We start from the raw sequence: 25,305 nt of genomic DNA on the forward strand, positions 1-25,305 counted from the left end.
CACTCGTGAGGTTGCATAATCCTGCTCAACCTGTCGGCCAGACTGTTGTTTACGCCTGCCAGATATGTGGCTTGGAGCAACATGCCGTGACGGCGAGCCCACAGCCACATGCTGACGGCTTCCTGACACAGGGGGCGAGATCCGGTGCCACCCTGCTTGTTGATGTAATAAATGGCAACCTGGTTGTCTGTCTGAATTTGGAAAATTTGATGGGACAGCCGATCTCTGAAAGCCTTCAGAGTGTTCCAGACCGCTCGTAACTCCAGGAGATTGATCTGCAGATCGCGTTCCTGGAGGGACCAGCTTCCCTGGGTGTGAAGCCCATCGACATGAGCTCCCCACCCCAGGAGAGACGCATCCGTAGTCAGCACTTTTCGTGGCTGAGGAATTTGGAAAGGGCGTCCCAGAGTCAAATTGGACCAAATCGTCCACCAGTACAGGGATTTGAGAAAACTCGTGGACAGGTGGATCACGTCCACTAGATCCCCAGCAGCCTGAAACCACTGGGAAGCTAGGGTCCATTGAGCAGATCGCATGTGAAGACGAGCCATGGGAGTCACATGAACTGTGGAGGCCATGTGGCCAAGCAATCTCAACATCTGCCGAGCTGTGATCTGCTGGGTCGCTCATACCCGGGAGACGAGGGACAGCAGAGCTCCTATGAATTCGAGTCTCTGCACTGGGAGAAGATGGGACTTTGGGTAATTTATCACAAACCCCAGTAGCTCCAGGAGGCGAATAGTCATCTGCATGGACTGTAGAGCTCCTGCCTCGGATGTGTTCTTTACCAGCCAATCATCGAGATAAGGGAACACGTGCACTCCCAGCCTGTGAAACGCTGCTGCTACTACAGCCAGGCACTTCGTGAACACTCTGGGCGCAGAGGCGAGCCCAAAGGGTAGCACACAGTACTGGAAGTGACGTGTGCCCAGACGAAATCGTAGATACTGCCTGTGAGCTGGCAATATCGGGATGTGCGTGTAGGCGTCCTTCAAGTCCAGAGAGCATAGCCAATCGTTTTCCTGAATCATGGGAAGAAGGGTGCCCAGGGAAAGCATCCTGAACTTTTCCTTGACCAGATATTTGTTCAGGGCCCTTAGGTCTAGGATGGGACGCATCCCCACTGTTTTCTTTTCCACAAGGAAGTACCTGGAATAGAATCCCAGCCCTTCTTGCCCGGATGGCACGGGCTCGACCGCATTGGCGCTGAGAAGGGCGGAGAGTTCCTCTGCAAGTACCTGCTTGTGCTGGAAGCTGTAAGACTGAGCTCCCGGTGGGCAATTTGGAGGCTTCGAGGCCAAATTGAGGGTGTATCCTTGCCCAACAGTCGGAGGTTACAAGAGGCCACCTTTGGTGAAAAACTTTCAACCTCCCCCCGACCGGCAGATCGCCTGGCACGGACACGTTGATGTCGGCTATGCTCTGCTGGAGCCAGTCAAAAGCTCGCCCCCTGCTTTTGCTGGGGAGCCGTGGGGCCTTGCTGAGGCGCACGCTGCTGACGAGAGCGAGCGCGCTGGGGCTTAGCCTGGGCCGCAGGCTGGCGAGAGGGAGGAGTGTACCTACGCTTACCAGAAGAGTGGGGAACAGCCCTCCTTCCCCCATAAAAACGTCTACCTGAGGAGATAGATGAATTTGTCGAAAGCGTTATACCGCTGGTGGAGCTGTTCTACCACCTGCTCGACTTTTTCTCCAAAAATGTTGTCCGCTCGGCAAGGGGAGTCCGCAATCCGCTGCTGGATCCTATTCTCCAGGTCGGAAGCACGCAGCCATGAGAGTCTGCGCATCACCACACCTTCAGCAGCGACCCTGGACGCAACATCAAAGGTATCATATACCCCCTCTGGCCAGGAATTTTCTGCACGCCTTCAGCTGCCTGACCACCTCCTGAAACGGCTTGGCTTGCTCAGGAGGGAGCTTGTCCACCAAGCCCGCCAACTGCCGCACATTGTTCCGCATATGGATGCTCGTGTAGAGCTGGTAGGACTGAATCTTGGCCACGAGCATACAGGAATGATAGGCCTTCCTCCCAAAGGAGTCTAAGGTTCTGGAGTCTTTGCCTGGGGGCGCCGAAACATGCTCTCTAGAACTCTTAGCCTTCTTTAGGGCCAGATCCACCACACCAGAGTCGTGAGGCAACTAAGTGCGTATCAGCTCTGGGTCCCCATGGATCCGATACTGGGATTCGATCTTCTTGGGAATGTGGGGATTAGTTAGTGGCTTGGTCCAGTTCGCCAGCAATGTCTTTTTAGGACATGATGCATGGGTACTGTGGACGCTTCCTTAGGTGGAGAAGGATAGTCCAAGAGCTCAAACATTTCAGCCCTGGGCTCATCCTTCACAACCACCGGGAAGGGGATGGCCGTAGACATCTCCCGGACAAAGGCCGCGAAAGGCAGACTCTCGGGAGGAGAAAGCTGCCTTTCAGGGGAGGGAGTGGGATCAGAAGAAAGACCATCAGACTCCTCGTCAGAGAAATATCTGATGTCCTCCTCCTCCTCCCACGAGGCCTCATCATCGGTATCAGACACAAGTTCATGAACCTGCGTCTGAAGCCCTGCCCGACTCGACTCCATGGAAACACGGCCATGGTAGGAGCGTCGAGAGGTGGACTCCCTCGCCAGTACCGGCGAAGCTCCCTCCGCCGACATCGTCAGGGAGTCTGCCTGGGAGGCGGCCGTAGCCGGTACAGCAAGCGGTACCGATACCGGGGACCTCACCTCGGGCAAGGGGCCAGCCGGCGCCTCACTCGACGGTACCGGCGGCGCAAGCACCCCCGGTACCGGAGAAGGGCGCAACAGCTCTCCCAGAATCTCTGGAAGAGCGGCCCGGAGACTCCCGTGCAGAGTGGCTGTGGAGAAAGACTGAGAAGCCGATGCAGGTGTCGATGTCAGAGTCTGTTCCGGGCGTGGAGGCGGTTCCGGTCTGTCCAAGGGGGAGCGCATCGACACCTCCTGAACAGAGGGTGAGCGGTCCTCCCGGTGCCGATGCCTACTGGGTGCCGGACTGCCTCGGCGACCCAGAGCTCTCGGTACCGAGACAGGAAGGAGACCGGTGACGATGCTTCTTTGACTTCAAGCGAAGCATGTCACCGGTGCTTCCCGGTACCGACGAGGACGTAGAATCCAACCGTCGCTTCCTCGGGGCCGAGGCCGAAGAAGGTCGATCTCAGGGGTGCTGTACTGCAGGAGCCCTCAGGGCAGGGGGAGACCCACCTGAAGGCTCACCGCCACCAGCAGGGGAATGGACAGCCCTCACCAGCACTCCAGACGAAGCACCACCGTCCGACGACATCAGCAATAGCGGAGGTCCCGGTACCACCGACGTCGACGCAGCCTTCCGATGCCTTGGTACTGACGATGCAGGAGGTAGAAGCCTTGATGCAGTCGATGCCGAAGACTTCGATGCTGTCGACGTCGATGCACTCGATGCGTCCCGTGCTGATGTCGTCAAAGAGCCCGAGAACAACGCGTTCCACTGGGCCAATCTCGCTACCTGAGTCCTCTTTTTCAAAAGAGCACAAAGACTGCAGGCCTGCGGGCGGTGCCCAGCCCCCAGACACTGAAGACACAAAGCGTGCCTATCAGTGAGCGAGATTACCCGGGCGCACTGGGTGCACTTCTTGAAGCCACTGGAAGACTTCGATGACATGGGCGGAAAAATCACGCCGGCAAAATCAAAATTCGCGATGATGACGAAAGGCACCAAAAAGAAGGGAGAAAAAAAACCCATACCGAGGCCAAATAGGCCGGTCCCGAAAGCGAAAGGAAACTTACGCGGGGGAAAAAGCTGGAAACACGGGAAAGGGGTAAAGACCGGAACTGTCTCCTTTTTTTTTTTTTGCGAAAATCGCGAAGACGCGCGAGGTCAACTTGAGGGGCACGAAACGGCGGCAAAACACGACCGTCCCGAGCGCGGACAAAAGAAGACTGACGAACACGAGCCGGTTCGGGCGGGAAGACAGCCGCGCATGCGCGGTACATGAGGGCTAGCAAAGGCCTTTGCTAGTGAAGTTTCCGATTGGAGGGGGCTGCCGTGGACGTCACCCATCAGTGAGAACAAGCAGCCTTGCTTGTCCTCGGAGAATAAGCTTTATATCAGCATATAGCTGTTGCACACCACCCTGGATGAAACCCCTTCATAAAGGAAGTTAATAAATCCCAAACAATAAAATAAAAAGTAATATGACAAATACTTTTCAACTGAGAACCAGCAACCTAACAGCAGTAAAACTTATGCATGTATGGGACAGACACCAAGACTTTAGAACACCATGGATCAAGTAGACCTGTGACACCACAGTAAGCAAGTAGTTCTTTTCAGCAAATGTAGATAGGATGGGTTCAGACTATCTTTATCAGAATGCAGACAAGTGTAGCGGCATAGGAACCTAAAATGTACTCTTAGAAGTGAAGTTGGAAAGCACTAGGTAATCCTCAACTGACATGTGATCCATTATAACTGTTCATCTTTAGAGGACAAAAACATAGTTGTCATCCAAATAATACGGACATTCATATAATAGAACTAATACAAGGACTAATCATAAAAATATGAAAGCTGCATCCAAGAAAAAAAATCTCTGAATCCTAATTTGCTTCTTTATGCTTTAAGTATGGTATCTTTCTTTAAATAATGTAAAGCTTTTATCCACTAACCTGCCAGCGTGCTAGTGTGTCGAAAAGCTCTGACTTGAGAATCAGACAGTCCTGTAAGTAGCGAAATGACTGTGTCCATCATATATTCATCATATATGATACTGTATTGACACTGTCGGACCAACACCCCAATGAATTCACAAAAACTGGATTTGAATTTCTTCCACTGAGGACCAGCAATAGTAAGTGGATAATCTCCACTGTCCTATGAAAGGGGATAAATAACAGGATTAAGTCCATGAGAACAACATACTATCAAAATTTCAGACATTTATTTTTCTTTGTGATTACCAGAAAAGAATCAAAATATTGAAAACCAGAAAATAAAGTTACTTACCTGTAGCAGTTGTTCTTAAGGACCGGATTTGAATCCTCATGCATGGGTGACGACACCAACAGAACCCAATGTGGAAAACAGTACCACAACTTTTCCATACGTGTTTGGGCCATCTCACCAAGTATGTGTACCTATTCATCCCTGCCGCTGTCATGGGGGACCTCCTTAGTCCATTGACAGCTAGAGGAATACAACCCCCTGGGGGTGCGAGAGGGTTGTGAGGATTCAGGCTTTGCTGTCCTTCAACAACACCTGCTATAGGTAAGTAACACAGTTTTCTCAGAGGACAAGCAGGACTGTGAATCCTCATCTATGGAACTTCATAGTTTTCAGCTGCCTTCAACAAAAAGAGAGAAAGAATACAAGTGGTGTTGCAAATAACAGTCACCAATATTTCAATATATTTGGTGGCAGGCCATTATATTCTCTTTTTTTTTATTATTATTTTTTTTGAAGGCAGCCTGAAAAGAAGGGCCTGGGAATATGGAGTTCACTTCTAAAACCCAATTCATTCGGCAGGAATGTTGTATTCGAAGTCAATCTACACAGTAAAGAAATGTGAACATATAGGCATATGTCCATGTCACAGCTTTGCAAACCATACCTATGGTGGCTGATCTCAAGTGGGCTGACACAGCAACTCCTCCCACTGTTCTGTCCCCATATTCATGGAGGCAGAGTGCATTGTTATGTATATTTGAGTATTATCTGCATTCAATTGCATTATCTGTGTAACCAATAGCACTGTGTATTAGAACTGCTTTTCCTATAGTTTGCAGTATCCTGTGTTTAACTCCTTGTGAACTTTTCCTATTTGGCTGTTAGCTTTGAGCAAGGGCCAACCCTCCCTCTCTGCCCCTGCATGCTGTGTGAGAGCGCCCAGTCACGCTAGCATGCTTTGTGATCAGCAGCTGTTCTAGGGCTAATCCCTCCCTTAATCTACTGTAATTCCATCAAGATTTTTCATCATTTCTCCAAGTCATTCCCCTTGTATGTTCACTGAGTTTCTCCCGCTTATTCTCCTTTGAGTATTTCAGCTTTTCCTCTCAGCTGGGCTGAGGTTCTGGCCATCTCCTTGTCACTGGGGTGGCTAGATGCAGACTATGTACAGAAGGCAACAATTACAACTGAACTGTAAATTGGATTTTCTTTATTATAGGAGCTACAATAAGAAGATTTGCTCAAGAATCAAGTCTACTGGTAGCGTTTCTACTTATGGATGGTTTAAGCTGGCCGTTTAGCTACACTATACTTTGCCTAGAACAGTACACTCACATTATGAGCCGCGACATGACCCTACAGTCTTAGCCCAGCGTAGACAAACAATAAGGAAATGCAGCCTGCTGGCCAACTGGAAAGTGTAGGATTGCCAATAGCAGACCCAAAACAAAGAGTTGGGTGGACTTCCTACGAGCTTAAGCTCACTCCAGATAAAAGGCCAATATAAGCAGATTATTGGGAGGGGGGGGGGGGGGGAACGGTTAGAAAGACGGCTGACTAGTTGAAGTGGCAACTGTAACAAAACCTTATGGCAGGAACTTCAGATAGATGTATAGAAGCCCTCTATTATTTGAAAACCATATGTATAAGGTAAATCAGTTAGTGGGGCCTGGATCTCAATAACCAGAATGCTACAGTGATCACCACTAAAATAAGACCTTCCAGATCAGATACTTCAAGTGCAAGGTGACTAGTGGCTCAAAAGTAGCATTCATCTGCTGTGTTAGACCACCACTGAAGACCAAGGACTCTGTGGGAAGTCTGACAGGAGGTTTCTTAAGTAGCAAGTCCCACATAAAGCAAACTAAAAGATGTACAGAAACATTTACTTGTTAAGCTCCAGTTGTACTACGATGAACTCTTACCGACTTGTCTGGAGACCTGTTTCTCATAGATGTAGAAGCTATTCAAGCAGTGTTTGTGAAGGACACGCAAAAGGATTTATAGCCTCACTCTCACACCAGAATTCCATTTGATACCATATGCCCTCTTAGTGAAATTCTTTCTGCAGCTAGCAAGACCTATGAGACACTGTCAGGCAAGTTCAGGGAAAATGAGGATACATGCCTGTAGAAGGTATTCTCCGAGGACAGCAGGCTAATTGTTCTCACGACTGGGTGACGTCCAAGGCAGTCCCCTCCGAATGCAAATCTTCCTAGCAACAAAGCTTGCTAGAGCCTTTGAGCATGCGCAGGCGCAGCCATCTTCCTGCCTGTCGCCAGAGAATCCCGACAGTTCGATATCAAAGCAAACAAAGACAACTCCAAAGGGAAGGCGGGCGGGTATGTGAGATCAGCCTGCTGTCCTCGGAGAATACCTGCTACAGGAATGTAGCCTCATTTTCTCCGAGGACAAGCAGGCTGCTTGTTCTCACGACTGGGATATCCCTAACACCCAGGCTCACTCAAAACAACAAAGAAAGGTCAACTGGGCCTCGAAACGGCGAAGACATAACCGAGATTGACCTACGAAGAAACATCTGAGAGTGCAGCTTGGAACAAAACAGAATGGGCCTAGGGAAGTGGAGTTGGATTCTAAACCCAGAACAGATTCTGCAGCACCGACTGCCCAAACCGACTGTCACATCGGGTATCCTGCTGCAGACAGTAATGAGATGTGAATGTGTGGATTGAAGACCACATCACAGCCTTGCAAATCTCTACTATAGTGGCTGACTTCAAGTGGGCCACTAACGCTGCCATGGCTCGAACATTAAGAGCCGTGACATGACCCTCAAGAGTCAGCCCAGCTTGGGCATAAGTGAAGGAAATGCAATCTGCTAGCCAATTGGAAATATAGTAAATGACGGCAGAAAAAGACCTGCATGGTCCATCCAGTCTGCCCTACAAGATAAACTCATATGTGCTACTTTTTGTGTATACCTTACCTTGATTTGTACCTGTCCTTTTCAGGGCACAGACCGTGTAAGTCTGCCCAGCACTATCCCCGCCTCCCAAACACCAGCCCCGCCTCCCACCACCGGCTCTGGTACAGACCGTATAAGTTTACCCAGCACTATCCCCGCCTCCCGCCACCGGCTCTGCCACCCAAACTCAGCTAAGCTCCTTAGGATCCATTCCTTCTGAACAGGATTCCTTTATGTTTATCCCACGCGTGTTTGAATTCTGTTACTGTTTTCATTTCCACCACCTCCCGCGGGAGGGCATTCCAAGCATCCACTACTCTCTCCGTGAAAAAATACTTCCAGACATTTTTCTTGAGTCTGCCCCCCTTCAATCTCATTTCATGTCCTCTTGTTCTACCGCCTTCGCACCTCCGGAAAAGGTTCGTTTGCGGATTAATACTTTTCAAATATTTGAACGTCTGTATCATATCACCCCTGTTTCTCCTTTCTTCCAGAGTATACATGTTCAGGTCATCAAGTCTCTGCTCATACGTCTTGTAACGCAAATCCCTTACCATTCTCGTAGCTTTTCTTTGCACCGCTTCAATTCTTTTTAAATCCTTCGCAAGGTACAGCCTCCAAAACTGAACACAAAACTCTAGGTGGGGCCTCACCAACGACTTATACAGGGGCATCAACACCTCCTTTCTTCTGCTGGTCACACCTCTCTCTATACAGCCTAACAACCTTCTAGCTACGGCCACCGCCTTGTCACACTGTTTCGTTGCCTTCAGATCCTCAGATACTATCACCCCAAGATCCCTCTTCCCCGTCCATACCTATCAGATTCTCTCTGCCTAACACATACGTCTCCCGAGGATTTCTATTCCCTAAGTGCATCACTTTGCATTTCTTTGCATTGAATTTTAATTGCCAAACTTTAGACCATTCTTCTAGCTTCCTCAGATCTTTTTTCATGTTTTCCACTCCCTCCCGGGTGTCCACTCTGTTACAGATCTTAGTATCACCCGCAAATAGGCAAACTTTACCTTCTAACCCTTCGGCAATGTCACTCACACATATATTTACCAGAAACGGTCTCAGCACCGATCCTAGAGGCACACCACTACTCACCTTTCCCTCCACCGAGCGAATTCCATTCACCACCACCCTCTGGCTTCTGTCCGTCAACCAGTTCCTAATCCAGTTCACCACTTCAGGTCCTATCTTCAGCCCATCCAGTTTAAGAGCCTCCTGTGGGGAACCATGTCAAAAGCTTTGCTGAAATCTAGGTAGATTACGTCTACAGCACATCCCTGATTTAATTCTCCAGTCACCCAGTCAAAGAATTCAATGAGATTCTTTTGGCACAATTTACCTTTGGTAAAACCATGTTGTCTCAGATCTTGCAACTTATTGGCTTCCAGGAAATTCACTATCCTTTCCTTCAGCATCGCTTCCATTACTTTTCCAATAATTGAAGAGAGGCTTACCGGCCTGTAGTTTCCAGCTTCTTCCCTATCACCACTTTTATGAAGAGGGACCACCTCTGCCGTTCTCCAATCCCACGGAACCTCTCCCGTTTCCAATGATTTATTAAACAAATCTTTAAGAGGACCCGCCAGAACCTCTATGAGCTCCTTTAATATCCTGGGGTGGATCCCGTCCGGTCCCACGGCTTTGTCCACCTTTAGCTTTTCAAGTTGTTTATACACACTCTCTTCCATGAACAGTTCTATATCTACTCCATTTTCATTTGTACTTTTGCCAGTCCATCGCGGTCCTTCTCCAGGATTTTCTTCTGTGAAAACAGAACAAAAGTATCTATTTAGCAAATCTGCTTTTTCTTCATCATTATCTACTCTTTCAGTCTCACAATTCCCTTATGTGTCTTCCTCCTTTCACTAATACACCTGAAGAAATTTTTGTCACCCCTCCTTACATTTCTAGCCATTTTTTCTTCCACTTGCGCTTTCGCCAGACGTATCTCTCTCTTGGCTTCTTTCAGTTTACTCCGGTATTCCTCTCAGTGTTCGGCTTCTTGAGTTTTTGTGTATTTCAGGAACGCCAACTCTTTAGCCTTTGTTTTCTCGGCCACTTGCTTGGAGAACCATATCGGTTTCCTTTTTCTCTTGCTTTTATTTACTCTCCTTACATAAATGCTTGTGGCTCTATAGCTTTTTAGCCTGGACCACTGTCCTTCCACTTCTCGTTCGTTCTCCCAGCCCATCAGCTCCTTCCTCAGGTATTGCCCCATTTTACTAAAATCAGCACGCTTGAAATCTAAGACTGAGTTTTGAGTGGCCGCCCTCCACTTCAGCTGTCATATCGAACCAAACCGTTTGATGGTCACTGCTGCCCAGATGGGCACCCACTCGGACATTTGATACACTATCCCCATTTGTGAGCACCAGATCCAGCATCGCTCCCTCCCTCGTGGGTTCCGTCACCATTTGTCTCAGCAGAGCACTTTGAAAAGCATCCAATATCTGTCTACTTCTTTCCGATTCCGCAGACAGAACCTTCCAATCTACATCTGGCAGATTGAAATCTCCCATCAACAGAACCTCTCTCTTCTTTCCCAATTTTTGAATATCTGCGATCAGATCTTTATCTAGTTCCTCTTATTGTGTCGGGGGGTCTGTAGACAACACCCACGTGGACAGAGGTTCTATTCTCTCTTTTTAAGGTGATCCATATCGCTTCTTCCTTTCCCCAGGTCCCTGTCATTTCAGTCGCCGTGATATCATTCCTCACATACAGAGCTACTCCTCCACCTTTACAACCCTCTCTATCCTTCCTAGGTTATAGCCTGGTGTGTTTGCATCCCATTCATGGGAACCATTGAGCCATGTCTCCGTGATTGCAACAACATCCAAGTCTGCCTCCAACATCAAGGCCTGAAGGTCATGAACTTTATTGCTTACACTGCGAGCATTTGTGGTCATCGCTTTCCATCTACATTTCCTGGTGTGCATTTCAACATTAGTGATTTGGGGGTTTCTTTTCTCTTTGGGTACCTTCATATATTTTTGTTCCACTTTCATTGCTTTTTCTTCAGCTTCCGTTCTGTTTTCAAGAACATCACGGTGCTGTAATGGAGCAAAAGAATTTTGTAGGGGCAACACACTTGTGAGGGCGGATGCTTTCTTGTCACATAACGAAGTCTGCCTGAACCTACCACGATCCATCTATTCTTTGGTGGTTTTATCCTTTGTGGTAGTGGTGATAATTTGGTATGATTCTGTGCAGTATGATATTGTGTGGTCCTATATGTTGCTTTAAGTGCATTTAGTTCCTGTTTTACTTTACTGAGCTCGTGTTTTAATCTAGTGAGCTGTAGACAGATAGGACAAGCCTTAAGTCTCCAGATGATTGGTCTTGAAATAAAAGCACCACAATTATTACAGAGAATAAAAGTCATCCTGATTGGTTGAAATGGGTATGAACCGGTGTACTATGATGGAGTTACCAGTCTGGCAGACTGCCTGTGTGTGACAGAGTAAAGCCAATGAGTTTTCGCTTTATATAAGACTACCTGTGTGTGACCGAGTAAAGCTGAGTTTTCGCTTTATATATGACTGGAAAACCCTGGGGTGGGTGGGATTATTACTGCCAGTGAGTCAGCCAAGTGCTGTGTTAAGAAGTTCTCTAGGTATGACCAGAACTGATACAGTCTGATAAAGAATTTTCAATTGATTTAACTTTCAAATTGCACTATAATATAACTAGGACTGTATAGGAAGAATTGGGAGAAGGAGTTGGATTTTGCTCTGTCGGATGCTTCTTGGTTCCGCTTAAAAAGGGGGCTCTTGAAGTCCTCTTTATCAGTCACCCTGAAGAAAAACGCTATCAAGGTCTTTTATAGGTGGTATCTTACTCCGGTGAGATTACAACATATGTTTGGCACGGCATCGGCTAGGTGCTGGAGGGGATGTGGAGAGTTGGGGACCATGGGTCATATTTGGTGGTTGTGCCCTAAGGCGCAGTCTTAATGGAGAGCAGTGCAGTCTCGTATTCAAGCTTGGGTAGGCATGTCTATGCAGTGGCATCCTGTGGTCTTTTTGCTTGGGCAGAAACCAGAAGGATATACAACACATCAATTTTTGTTAGTTAAAGCGGTCCCGCACGCTGCCCGTATTAATGTGATGAAGTGTTGGAAATGTCCTAAGGTCCCTTCTTTGGTGGTTGGATGACTAAGGTCTGGTACATATGTGATGGAGCGCTGCTTGACTGCGATGATGAAGAATGCTTTATCTAAGTGGGAGCACGTGTGGGATCCTTTTTTGAAAGCGTGTTCTTTATGAATGGTGCTTGGTTTTACCTTTATGTGTTTGAATTACGAGAGATGAATGGAGAGGGGGGGAGGGTCTGTGGATTTCTGGGGGGGAGGGTCTGTGGATTTCTGGGGGGGGTGTTGGGGGGGGGGCTAGGGGTGGCTGGGGAGGGTAGGGTGGCTGGGGTTGGGAGGTGGATTACAGGAGGATGGGGGTGGGGTTTCTTTGAAAACGTGAAAAACATTGGAGGTATACTTGGTATATAATGCAGCATTGACTATTTTCGTGTGCTTCTTCTATAATGTTTTAGATGTGCTGGCTGTACATATTTTGCATTGTATTGTGCATTTACTATTTTGTTTATTGGTTGACAAATTGTTTTTTCAATGCTTAATAAAGACATTTGCAAAATAAAAAAAAAAATTCAATAATAGTGTTTTGCTTTGTTTTTTGGGGGTGGGGGGGAGAGCACAGCTTTGGCAGAGATCAAGAAATATCTCTGTGAATTAACACAGATCAGGTCTCCACTTCTTGTAAATCTGAGACACTACACAAGAACAATTTGGAAAAGTCATTAAAAGGGATAAAGAAATACCTCATCAAATTCTTCTGTCATTTTTCTGATTATTTCAGAATTCTGCATGTGGCGAAACATCTCCTGGGTAACAACACCTACAATTAACATATAAAATGTTTGTTTTTTTTAAACAAGTATTCAACATATAAGGTTTCATTTAATAACATATGTTAACACACATTAACATATGTGAACTCAAGTGCATAGTTAGTAAATAAGGCCCACTGAGAATCAAAGGATTTGATTTAACAAGCCTTAATGTATGTTTTAATGCACATTAGCATAAGCCTATAATTTTGATTCTGTAAACACAAAGTGAAGCCCAATATTAACCACTTGTCAACAATTAACCACAATTGTACAGTACGATATTTCTGCATGTGGAATACCATGCAATCACATTACTGACTTATCCACTGTTAAGGAATTTTGGTATTGTTTTCCTAAAGTCAGAACTACTTACCCATAAACCTGCAGTTCTAATGAATTTTGCATACAATTCTTGATATCATGTAATAGAGGTGTTATGTAGAATGTTTCAACAGTATATTTAGCAAAGGTACATTCCTGCAACAGATGTCCATCCAAGAACAGCAGGATAGGGGTCCTCAGAGGAAGGCAGTGTTACCCGATGTTGGTTTAAGCCAAAGCAATGAAAATGCTCAAACCTTTCTCTACAGCATTACTGCACGTGTTGGGAGTTCCCATGTCAGTGCCATCATGAAGAGCCAACTAAGTTTTCTTTTGTACGAACCTTTTCCTGAGACGGGAAGGTGGTAGAATTAGAGCACATGAATTGAGGCTGGAGGGGGGCAGACTCAGGACTAATGTGAAGAAGATGTTTTTCACGGAGAGGGTGGTAAATACGTGGAATGCCCTCCCGCGGGAGGTGGTGGAGATGAAAATGGTAATGGAATTCAAACGTGTGGGATAAACACAAAGGAATCCTATGTAGAAGGAATGGATCTACGGAATCTTAGCGAAGATTGAGTGGCGACACTGGTAATTGGGAAGCAAAACCAGTGCTGTGAGTACTTCTACGGTCTTTTCTCTGATCGTGGCTGACTAGATATGGATGGGCTTGAGTGTAAATTTTAAGGGGCTTCGACATTTGCTTCAGAACTTTTAGTACAGGAACAGTGCTGGGCAGACTGGATGGACCGTTTGGGTCTTTATCTGCGGTCATTTACTATGTTACTTATGACAAGAAAAGCCATTCCTTGGGGGCAAGGGTAAGTTATTTTAAGGCTGGTATCCTGCTGTCCGCTGTTCTGGATGCAAAAAGCCATTCTTAACTTTTTTTTTTTTTTTAAATAAAGTAAATGTGGAATAATTTTCTTCTTCTAAAGGAGAAGGGGGAGCCTCCCCCAGGTCCTCCCCAAAAAGCAGATGACCCTTTAAGGTAAGTTGTCTCAGGTGCCTCTTAAAGGTTAACTCCACCACCCAGTGGCACAGCCAAAGCCATTTCTGGACCACTACAATCAACACCATAAAACAGGTTATTCACACTAAACTGTACAGGATATCAGCCAAGCAGGCAGCTCCCAACTGTGGCTGGGTTACCTCTAGGGAGGCTGGCAACTGTTACAACCAGCACAATATGGATCTGGCCACCTAACCACCACCACCCCCCACCCCACAAACACACACACATGATGGCATGTATGGAACAACCTACCATCTTGCTGGAAGTAGAGAAAATGCTGGCATTTTCCTCACAGAACTAGCTCTTATACCAGTGACATCACTAGAAAAGTCAGTTTATCTACCTCCATCTGCTGGTAGGAAGAAGATACAACTCTATCATATAGGATGGTGCAGCTGGATGCTAAGGAACACACAATTAAGGAAAAACATTGTGCAGTGCAGGTAAATATCTAAAGCCTGGCAGCTTTACTCTGCAAGCTGAAGTGACTGCCACCAAAAACAAGCCCTTTCAAGGCCAGCAGAAAAGAACTGAGGTGGCCTCAAATGACAATGACATGGGAACTCCACGTGTACTTGGTAGAGCATTCTGGAGAACTCTTCAATCTTGTTTACATTGCCTGACCCCAGGCTCCAGGAATGACACCACACAACTGTAGCAACTGTCATCCTGCTGGTCCTCAGAGAACCACTGATCTTCCAAACATACAAGAGAAACTAGGATCAAAGGCATGGGTTAATTTTCAGCAAAGAACGCCAGCCACATTTTTTACATAAATGTATTAAAAGATCAGCGATTATGAATCTCTTGGCCAACAGGATGTTCTGCTAATTGGAACTCACTGACTGATGTATGAAACAGAACCTATTATGACAATTAGTCCTTTACACCCTAGAGGGATATCTCAATTTTACCTGAAAAATGACATCCTGATGAAATAATTCATGCACATTTGATTTTATTTGCTAACTTAAGCTGCCTCATAAGTATTGTAGCCTATTCATATTTCCTAGAATTCTAATGAAAAATTATTTACCTGATAATTTTCTTCTCTTTAGTCACAGCAGATGAATCCAGACACTTATGGGTTGTGACCATCTACCAGCAGGTGGAGATAGAGTGCCAAACTGCAGTGTCTTATAGGATGGAATGCTCCTTGGTCAGTTAGTATTTCTCAAAACAAAGCAGAAGAAAACAGAATTATAACATTTCTCCTTCCCCACAGGGAAAAGTGCTAAACCAAGATCTACAAACACATAAACCGATTACAATAGTCCATCTAAAATTTAAAAAAAAAAAAAAAATGAAGCAACGAGTTCCAACAGAGAAAACTAACCAATAGAAAAACAGGGTGGGCCTCTGGATTCATCTGATGTGACTAAAGGAAAGAAAATTATCAGCTAAGAAATAATTTTTCATTCCTTAGCGTCAGCAGCAGATTAATTCAGAGCCTTGTGGGATGTAGCAAAGCAGTCCTGAAATAAGGTGGAAACCTAAAGTTCTTGCGAATAGCACCGATATTCCAAAAGAAACTGATTACAATAGTCCATCTAAAATATAAAAATGCAGTAACAAGTTCCAAAAGAGAGAACTAACCGATAGCAACCGCTTGAAAAACAGGGTGGGTCTCTAGATTTATCTGCTGCGACTAAAGGAAAAAAAATTATCAGGTAAGGAATTATTTTTCATTCCTTAGCATCAGCAGCAGATTAATCCAGAGACTTGTGGGATGTAGCAAAGCAGTCCTGAAATAGGTGGGAACCTAAAGCTCGCGCAGATAGTGCAGATACTCCAAAAGATGCATCCAACCGAGCAGAAACATCCAAACGGTAGTGTCTTATGAACATATGCAAGGAAGGCCATGTTACTGCTCTACATATTTCCTCCAGGAAGAACAAACGGGCTTCCACCAAACAAGTCATAACAGCTCGGGTAGGTGTACGGAATCCAGCTGGAAGTGGTTTACCAGCTAGTAAATATGTGGACACGATAACCTCCTTGACCCAGTGAGCTAGCGTGGTTTTGGAAGATGCATTACTTTTCTGAGGTCCTCAGCAAAGCACAAACAATGATCTGACCAACGGAGCTTGTTGGTCACTCCCAAACAGTGTAAAAGCACATGGCAAACATCAAGGAAGCCAGAAGAGACAAAGATTGAGATGAAAGGCAGAAAACACCTTAGGAAGAAATGATGGGACTGTATTGTCTTGTCACCCCTTCAGGAGAAATCCGGAGTATCTCAACAAGATGAAGTCTGGAGTTCCGAAGCCCTGCTTGGACAGATACCTGGATCTCTAATTTAAACTAGGCTGCCCTGGACGATAGCCCCTGGTATCTTTAAAACAAGGACAAGCCTGACCTGACCAGAAAGAACATTTAAATATGTCCTCAGGAAGATCTGGGTGACTCAAACAGCTTGCCCTCAAAAGGGAGCTTAACCTGTCACTGTTTGAACCTGCATCTGCCACCCAGTGGAGCAACCACACCAAACGACAGACTGTGATCACCAAAGACATCTGGTCAACGCCCAAATTAAGTCAGACAAGGAATCTGCCAAAAAATGCCAGCCTTATCTCCACATCTAGCAATCTAGCAATTCAGGAAGTTGACTGTTGGACTTCTGGAAGGAATCTGAAATCTGTTGCACCCAGCTAAGGCACGCCCTATCAGCATACGAGCTGCTGCAGATAGCTGCCTGCAGAGAGAGAGAGAGAAAGTACTTCTGAAACGTCAGATGAAGGCTGTGCTGAATTCACCAACTGAGGCTGAGTTTGGCTTGGAGGGTCCAAGAGAGATGGGAGACCAACGGTTGAGAAGGAACCCCTGAAGTGGTCTAATGTGGAATCTGGCCCAAGGAAGAATGTCAAAGATAGAGGCCATTGCACCCAGAACTTGAACATAACCACAGACCCCAGGATCTGGTAAGGAAAGTAGAACCTGACTTGGGTGTGAATCTTTTGCTAATAAGCAACAGGAAGAAAAGTCTTCTCTAAAACTATGTTGAATATCACTCCCAGATATGCCAAGATTTGTGTTGGAAACAACTATCTCTTGGTGAAATTGAATACCAATTCTGAGGACTGAAGAAGAGCAGCTATCTTGGATGAAACTCAGACTCTCTTAAAAGAAAGACTCGCAAATCAGCCAATCGCGAAGTATGGATGAACCTGCAATCCATCCTTGAAAAGGAAGGCTACCACTATTACCATGACCTTGAAAAAGATGTCCTTGATGATGTGGAAAGGCTAAATGACATGGTCATAAATGATAATGTTCTCCAAGGATTGCAAATCACAAATCTTCTGTGGGAAGGTGAAATGGGAATATGAAAGCATGCTTCCTTGAGACCCAGGGAGGTTAGAAACTCTCCCTGCTGGACTGAAACTATTACAGACTGCAAATGTGACTCTGGGCAAGTCACTTAACCCTTCATTGCCCCATGTAAGCCGCATTGAGCCTGCCACGAGTGGGAAAGCGCGGGGTACAAATGTAACAAAAATAAATAAAATAAATAAATAAAATGTTCCTATTGTGAAATGTTGAACCTTTAACAATCTGACTCTTTTGAAGTCCAAATTCAGGTGGAAGGAAGCTCCCTTCTTTGGAACGACAAAGTAAATGAAATAACTTCTCGTTTCCCAACTGCAACTGGGGACAGTCTCGACTGTGCCTAAAGAAGCATTTGCAAGGTGACGAACTGCTTGGTATTTGGGGCTGGAGCTTGCATGGAGATTCCAAGAAAAAGATCTGCAGTGGAATGGGAGAACTCCAGTTTGTAACATTGCTTTAGTATTTCCAAGACACATTGGTCTGAGGTAATTTTGGTCCACTGCTCATTGAACCTGGAGAGAAGTTGTGCTATTATGAAACCCAAGGAGTGAACTGAGACCCCATCACTGGGAGATGCAGAAGGCATTGGCAAACCTGGAGTTTGAAGCAGAGTTCTTCCTGGAAGAATGAAAGATGGCTCGTCTTAGTTGAAGTGGGAAACCTGAAAGTTAGATTTGCCTGTAACCTAAGATGAGACAGAGAGTTTAAAAGAATCTTTAGACTTGTCCTCTGCCAATCTCCAAGACTTGAAGTCCCCTAGGACTTTACCCAACTTCTTTACAGCTTCTCCAAACAAAAGTTTACCTCCAAAAGGTAGCTTGCTAAATGTGACATAGAAGCCAAATCAGCTGTCCAATGCCTAAGCCAGAGCTATCTTCTTGCTGAGAGGGTCAAGAATGGCTTGTTTAGCTGTGCATTAGAACTGACTGCTCATTGGCACTAATTAGTGTAGCTGAGAGCCAGAGTCAGATGGTGTAGCAGAATATGGTTGTTTGTACCATTGTGATGGCAAGGTGCAGTGGGACTTGAACCAGCAACTTCAAGATCTCTGTGCTCACTCTCAGCTGGTTGCTTTAACCATTAAGCTATTCCTCTACATTGAAGTAGCTTAGTAATAATCACTAGCTGTCCAATACAATGAAAAGGTGCAAAAGTGAAACAGAAGCATTTAGAGACACTACAGCATACAGCTAGTGGTGCTCTTGATACAGAGGTGGCTGGAGCTGGTAGGCAATAGTATTGGTCACTGTCAATTGTGCAATATCAGACAGCAGAACTGTTGTGGCAAGCCAACACAACTAACATTTAGCACTGTAGTGTTAGCTGTCCCAGCTATGCAATGAAATGCTTGTCAAGGCAAACAAAATGGGAGAGTGAAGTAAAATATGCCCCATTTGAAACACAGCTGAGTTCCACAGCTTCTAATACGATTCACAAACCAGCCTTGAACCCGTGACCTTCAGGATGAAATCCAGCCACCTTCCAGAATAAAACTATTTTGCAACCGGAGAAAATGCCCCCATAGCAGCACAGAGGTTCCATGATTACCATGGAGACTAGTGCACTAGCCTCAGAAAATAACTGACATTTCCTTTTTAGCTCAGCCTTTGGAGATTTCTGGCTTGTTTCCTGCCTCAGTCTCCACTGATGGACCCTGACCCAAAGAGGAGGCATTTGCACTCTAGCTCTGAAGTAGGGTCTATTGCTTCCCTGAGGGAGTCATCAAACATATAAACGGCAAGTGACCGTACTCACTTGCAAATGCACAGTACAGACTTCCCTCTCTCTCCTGCCCTCGCGTCAAGACGTCATGATGTCATAACGTCAGAGGGCGGAACAGAGAGGGAAACGGAGTCGAATTGTCGGACGACAACGACGCTGCTGCCTGGAAACGAACATCACGCGAAACAACCTCCACCACCACCCCCCGCCGCTCCCACCCCTGGAAGCGCCCTGCTACGGGCAGAGCGATCTGTGCTGCCTGTAGCACTTTCACACAGAGGTGAGGCGCGCTGTCAGGTCAGTGCAAGGGCCTGGCCCAGAGGGGGGAGGGAGCGGCGGCGATGAGGGTAGGTGGACATGGGGGGAGGGCAGGGGGGAGAGGCCGTGGTTGCTGGACTTGAGGTGAGAGCAGGGCACAGAGCAGGGTTGCTGGACATGGGGGCAGGGGGGAAGGCCAAGGGAAAGAGGAGGGTTGCTGGACATGGGGGGAGGGGGGAGGATCGGTGGACGGGGTGAGGCCAGGGGAGAGAGGAGGGCTGCAATAATCGCCCGTTTTTACGGGCTTAACAGCTAGTCTTTTCATAAGGAGGAGTTGCCTTCCTTTATACCTAATGCACAAAAGGTTCTTAATCTACTAATCTTAAAATGGTGAGCACTAGAAGACTGCTTCACGCTTTTCCAGTACATGAGGCTATATGCAGGAAGTAATTTCTACTCAGTAGGTCACGTTACGTCTTTACCCCATTTCCACGCCTGAGCTGGAAAAGCTGAGTTTGCCTAAAATGGTTTTGTTAGTGGCAACAGTCACCAAAAGGCCACGCTGTCTGTGGTGAGTTAAGATTTTACTTATAGTTTCTGAGTTGGTTAAATGCTGTTCGTAGTGTGGGAGCCAGTGAACAGCATTAGGGAACTGCACCATGTGTGTTAGGTCCCCTGAACGGGCCTATTTAGTGTTCTCATATTCTTAGATACCTTTCATTTAGAGAACTGAGTCCTCAGTTTTCACAGAGGGTAGTCACTTAAACACCCTTCAAGTTTTCCTCACTTCTTTTGTAGAACTTTCTTTTTCTTACCAGAACTCTATCTATATTGACAGTACAGGAATTCCTTTTTTTCATGACCTTCAGAAAGGAGTTTATTTAGGCTTAGTGCTGTGGGCTCCATGTTTCTGTGAGAAATGTTACATATTGTTCCCCCACCAGACTTCTGCAACATATAGGCATTATGGAGCAACAGAATGAACTCGGGGAGGAGGGGGCAGGTCAGAAGACCTCAGCCCCAGAGAAAGCCCCACAGCAGCTGACGTGTGTAAGGACCTCTGAAGCAGTGCCGGGTAAAGAAGCTGCCGACAGCGCTGCTCTCGAATCGCGCTGCTGTTAAAAAGGCTGCCGGATCACTTTCAGCCCGATGAGAGGAATGAGCCTGCATCTCTCCTTCTCGGGAAGCTAATGAGGACTCGCCAAACACAGTCCCAGCTACCAGAGAAGAGCCTGCACAGCCACACGGATACCACCCCAATGCTTTTCCCTGCTTCTCACAGTGGGACCAGCTTTTCACAATTTCAGCAGCCATTGCAAAGAAAACAAAGGTAAAACCGCAACTGACCCAAAGGTGAAAGAAAATGTACAGATACACTCACCATGGGAGAGCCAGCCATCGAGAGCCCTGCCTGTCAAACTCAGTGTGCTAAGCACACTCACATCCTCTCCATCACTAAGCCCTTTATACTGGCCCAAACCAGTATCTCTCTTACAGCTAAGGCTGTGGGCTTTAAAGAATTATGCCCCAATTTTTTTTCCAGTGAGGAAGGAGAATGGAGAAAGGGCTGGAGAGGGGAGAAGAACCTGAGGTGACCAGGTGTAACCCCTAAAGGTGGCACCGCTCAGTCACACTCTCCAAAGCTCTACTGAACTGAGAGACCCAAAACAGGAGCCACCATCAAATGAGACCAGGAGCTTGTGAGAGACCATCCATCCGCCTGCTAGAGATATTATTATTATTAGCATTTGTATAGCGCTACCAGACGCACGCAGCGCTGAACACCTGACACAAAAAGACAGTCCCTGCTCAAGAGAGCTTACAATCTAAATAATACAGACAGACAAGACAGTTACGGATGAGGGAAGTACTGGGTGAGAAGGAAGGAAGGAACAAGGGAGAGCAAACGAGTAGAAGCTAGGAGCCAAAAGCAGCAGTGAAAGGGAAAATTAGGTTCTTACCATGATAATTTTCTTTCCTTTAGTCATAGCAGATGAAGCCATTACGTATGGGTTGTGTCCATCAACCAGCAGGGGGAGATAGAGAGCACTCAACTTTTCACAGTGCCTCATGGCCAGCTAGCTCCACTGCCTCTTCAGTATTTAAAGCTTCCAAAGCAGTATGGCAAACCGCAATGGGAATAACATGAACTTTCCTCACAGCGAACGATGGCCCCTTAACAAGGGCATAAACTCAAAAAAAGGAGGGAATGAACTCATCCTCCTGGAGGGAATAAACTCGTCCTCCACTTTGTATAAACGGAGGGAATACTTGCATCCTCCTGGAGGAAATAAACTCATCCTCCCAAAACATGAACTGGAGGAAATGAACTCATCCTCCTATAACTGTAACAAGAATCCTGAAGACAGTTTTCCGACTCCCCAAGGAAGGAATATAACTTCAGGAAACAAGAACAGCACCCAAAATCAGAATCACTGCAATACAGACAATCATACAGGGAGGGCTCATGGCTTCATCTGCTATGACTAAAGGAAAGAAAATTATCATGGTAAGAACCTAATTTTCCCTTCCTTGTCATCAACCAGATGAAGCCATTACGTATGGGATGTAACAAAGCAATCCCTAAATAGGGTGGGAACAAGCCACACCACGCGCTGTAATGTCGGGCGAAAGAGAGCTTAGAAGCCCATGTTGCAGCACTGCAAATCTCATGAAGATAGTGCTCCAGTTTCCGCCCAGGAAGAGGAAATCGCTCTTGTGGAATGTGCCTTAAAGGCTTCAGGCGGAGCCCGGCCAGACAGCAGATATGCTGAAAAGATAGCTTCTTTGAGCCAACGGGCAATAGTGGTTTTAGACGCTGAAGACCCTCTGCGAGGACCTGCAAACAGCACAAAAAGATGATCAGAGGTCCTGAAAAAATTTGTAATCCGCAGATACTGCAACAGAGTCCTGCGCACATCCAAAAGGTGCAACTGCCCAAATGAATCTGGAAACTCCTCCTCAACAAAGAAGGGAAGAAAAACAGGCTGGTTTAGGTGAAACGCTGAAACCACCTTAGGCATGAAAAAAGGCACGGTCCAAACCGTGACCCCTGACTCTGAGAATTGCAGAAAAAGGTCTCTACAGGACAGCGCCTGGAGCTCTGACACCCGTCTCGCCGAGGTAATGGCCACTAAAAAGACGGCCTTCAGTGTCAAATCTTTCTCTGAAGCACGCCGAAGCGGTTCAAAGGGAGCCCCCTGAAGGGCCTTCAATACTAACCTCAGGTTCCAAGCTGGACAAGGTGCCCGCACGGGAGGACGGAGCCGAAGCACCCCTCTAAGAAACCGTGCCACATCTAGATGAGCAGCTAAGGACACACCTTCAACCTTGTCACGCAGGGAGGCCAATGCTGCCACTTGCACCTGCAGGGAATTATAGGCCAAGCCTTTGTGTACACCATCATGCAAAAAGTCCAGAATCGGCGAGACAGGAGCCCGCAACGGAGAAAGCACTCTTGAAACACACCAGACTTCAAACTGGCGCCAAATCCTGGCATAATCCACGGAAGTGGAGCGCTTACGGGCCTGCAGGAGAGTAGAAATTACCTTGAGTAGCCTTTATCTCTCAATTGCGCCCTCTCAATCGCCATGCCATAAGAACAAAGCGGCAGGCGTCCTCCATGGCCACCGGACCCTGTGACAACAGGTGCGGAACCAGAGGTAAGGGAAAGGGAGCCTCCAACAGCACCTGTCGGAGGTCCGCATACCAAGGCCTCCTGGGCCAATCCGGGGCGATGAGCACCTGGATGCAGCCGAATCCGCAGGACCAATCGCCCTATCAAGGGCCACGGAGGGAAGACATACAGCAAGCCCAGGGGCCAGGGTTGAGCCAAGGCATCCAACCCGGCAGAGCGAGGATCCCTCCGTCTGCTGAAGAAGCACGGGACTTTGGCACTGGAACTGGACGCCATAAGATCCATTACTAGCTTGCCCCATTTGACACATATCTGCAGGAATACATCGTCTGCTAGTTCCCACTCCGCTGGATCGATCTGATGCCTGCTTAGTCGGCTCGCACATTGCTCTGACCTGCAATGTGAGCTGCTGACAGGGACTGTAGATGCAGCTCGGCACAGTGGCAAATTTGTTCGGTCTGCGCGGCTACAGCTCTGCACTGAGTGCCGCCTTGTCGATTTATGTAGGCCACTGCTGTCGTGTTGTCCGACATCACTCGGACAGCCAATCCTTCCAGGGTCACTTGAAAGGCCAGAAGAGCCAGAAACACCGCTTTCAACATCCAGGCGGTTGATAGACCACTCCGACTCGTCGGGCGTCCACAGACCCTGGGCATGCTTCCCCTGGCAATGTGCACCCCAGCCCTTCAGGCTGGCATCTGTCACCACTAGGCACCAATCGGGGAGCGCCAGCGGCATTCCCCGCCGCAACATGCTGTCTGAGAGCCACCACTCCATACTGTGGCGGGCCACAGGGAGTCAAGAAAGTCTGCACTGATAATCCTGAGATACTGGAGACCATCGTTTAAGTAGAGAATACTGTAGAGGTCTCAGGTGTGCTCTCGCCCATGGCACCACTTCCAAGGTGGCCGTCATCGATCCCAACAGCTGGACAATGTCCCAAGCTCGTGGGCGGGGCATCCTCAGGAGCAGACGGACCTGATTCTGAAGCTTGCACCGCCTTTGCTCGGGAAGAAACACATAGCCCGAGGCTGTGTCGAACCGGACCCCAAATATTCTAGAGATTGCGAGGGGGTCAGGTAACTTTTGGCCATATTGACGACCCAGCCCAGAGATTGAAGGACTAAAACCACTCTGGCTGTAGCTAGATGACTCTCTTTTTCTGAGTCTGCTCTGATGAGCCAGTCGTCTAGGTATGGGTGAACCCGGATACCCTCTCACCTGAGAAAGGCAGCTACTACCACCATTACCTTGGAGATGGTTCGGGGAGCTGTGGCGAGGCCAAAAGGCAAGGCCCGAAACTGGAAATGTTTTTCCAACACCGCAAACCTCAGAAACTTCTGGTGCGGGAGCCAAATTGGTATGTGCAAGTAAGCTTCTTTCAGGTCCAGAGACGTGAGAAACTCTCCTGGCTGTACCGCCGCAATGACGGAGCGAAGGGTTTCCATGTGAAAATGCTGCACTCTTAAGGACTTGTTTAGCTCTTTTAAGTCCAGGATCGGGCGAAAAGACCCGCCTTTTCGTGGCACCTCAAAGTAAATGGAGTAGCGGCCTAGACCTTGTTCGGCGGGAGGCACCGGGGTCACAGCCCCTATCTGGCACAGACTGTGCAGTCTCCTCTACCGCCGCCCGTTTGGCAGCAGAACCGCATTGGGACTCCACAAACACGTCTCTCACCGGGGCATCGAATTCTATTCGGTATCCGTCTCTGATCAGGTCCAAGACCCACTGATCTACGGAGATTTTGGCCCACTCCTCGAAAAAGAGGGAAAGTCTTCCTCCGATGACAGGAAACGAGGAGGGGGCCGGCGCACCATCATTGAGAGGGTCGCCCCTGAACTCCAGGCCTTGAACCGGCAGCTGCGGAATGTTTGTCCGAGCGAAAGGAGTTTCTCTGCTGAAAGCGGGCACGCGAAGTGAACCCAGCAGCACGCCCTGGGCGGTACCTTCTAGCTTCATGGAAGCGAGGTCTGTAAGAGGAGTGGACCACCTGACCCTTAGAGGAAGGCTTCGCCTATCTTCGGCCAAGCGCTGAGGTTTGAAATCCCCCAGGCCTTTAACAATGTTTTCCAGCTCCTCACCAAACAGGAGAAGGCCTTGAAAGGGCAACTTCACCAACATTTGCTTAGAGGCCATGTCCGCCGCCCAATGTCGTAGCCAAAGATTGCGGCGAGCCGCCACTGCTACAGCCATTTGTTTAGCCGAAGCTCTGACCATATCATAAAGGGCGTCAGCCAAAAA

At 47.4% G+C, this 25,305-nt stretch overlaps 1 protein-coding gene across 1 annotated transcript in view; it reads right to left on the bottom strand.

The window, feature by feature from the left end:
- STAG2 (stromal antigen 2) overlaps positions 1 to 25,305 on the bottom strand; it is a 583,303-nt gene that overhangs the window by 384,346 nt on the left and 173,652 nt on the right. Inside the window, 2 exon segments of the mRNA XM_030209778.1 lie at positions 4,656 to 4,860; positions 12,710 to 12,786. Of these exon segments, the coding sequence (XP_030065638.1) occupies positions 4,656 to 4,860; positions 12,710 to 12,786 (282 nt within the window).

The sequence above is a fragment of the Microcaecilia unicolor genome, chromosome 7 (genome assembly GCF_901765095.1).
Source record: "Microcaecilia unicolor chromosome 7, aMicUni1.1, whole genome shotgun sequence".
Taxonomy (NCBI): domain Eukaryota; kingdom Metazoa; phylum Chordata; class Amphibia; order Gymnophiona; family Siphonopidae; genus Microcaecilia; species Microcaecilia unicolor.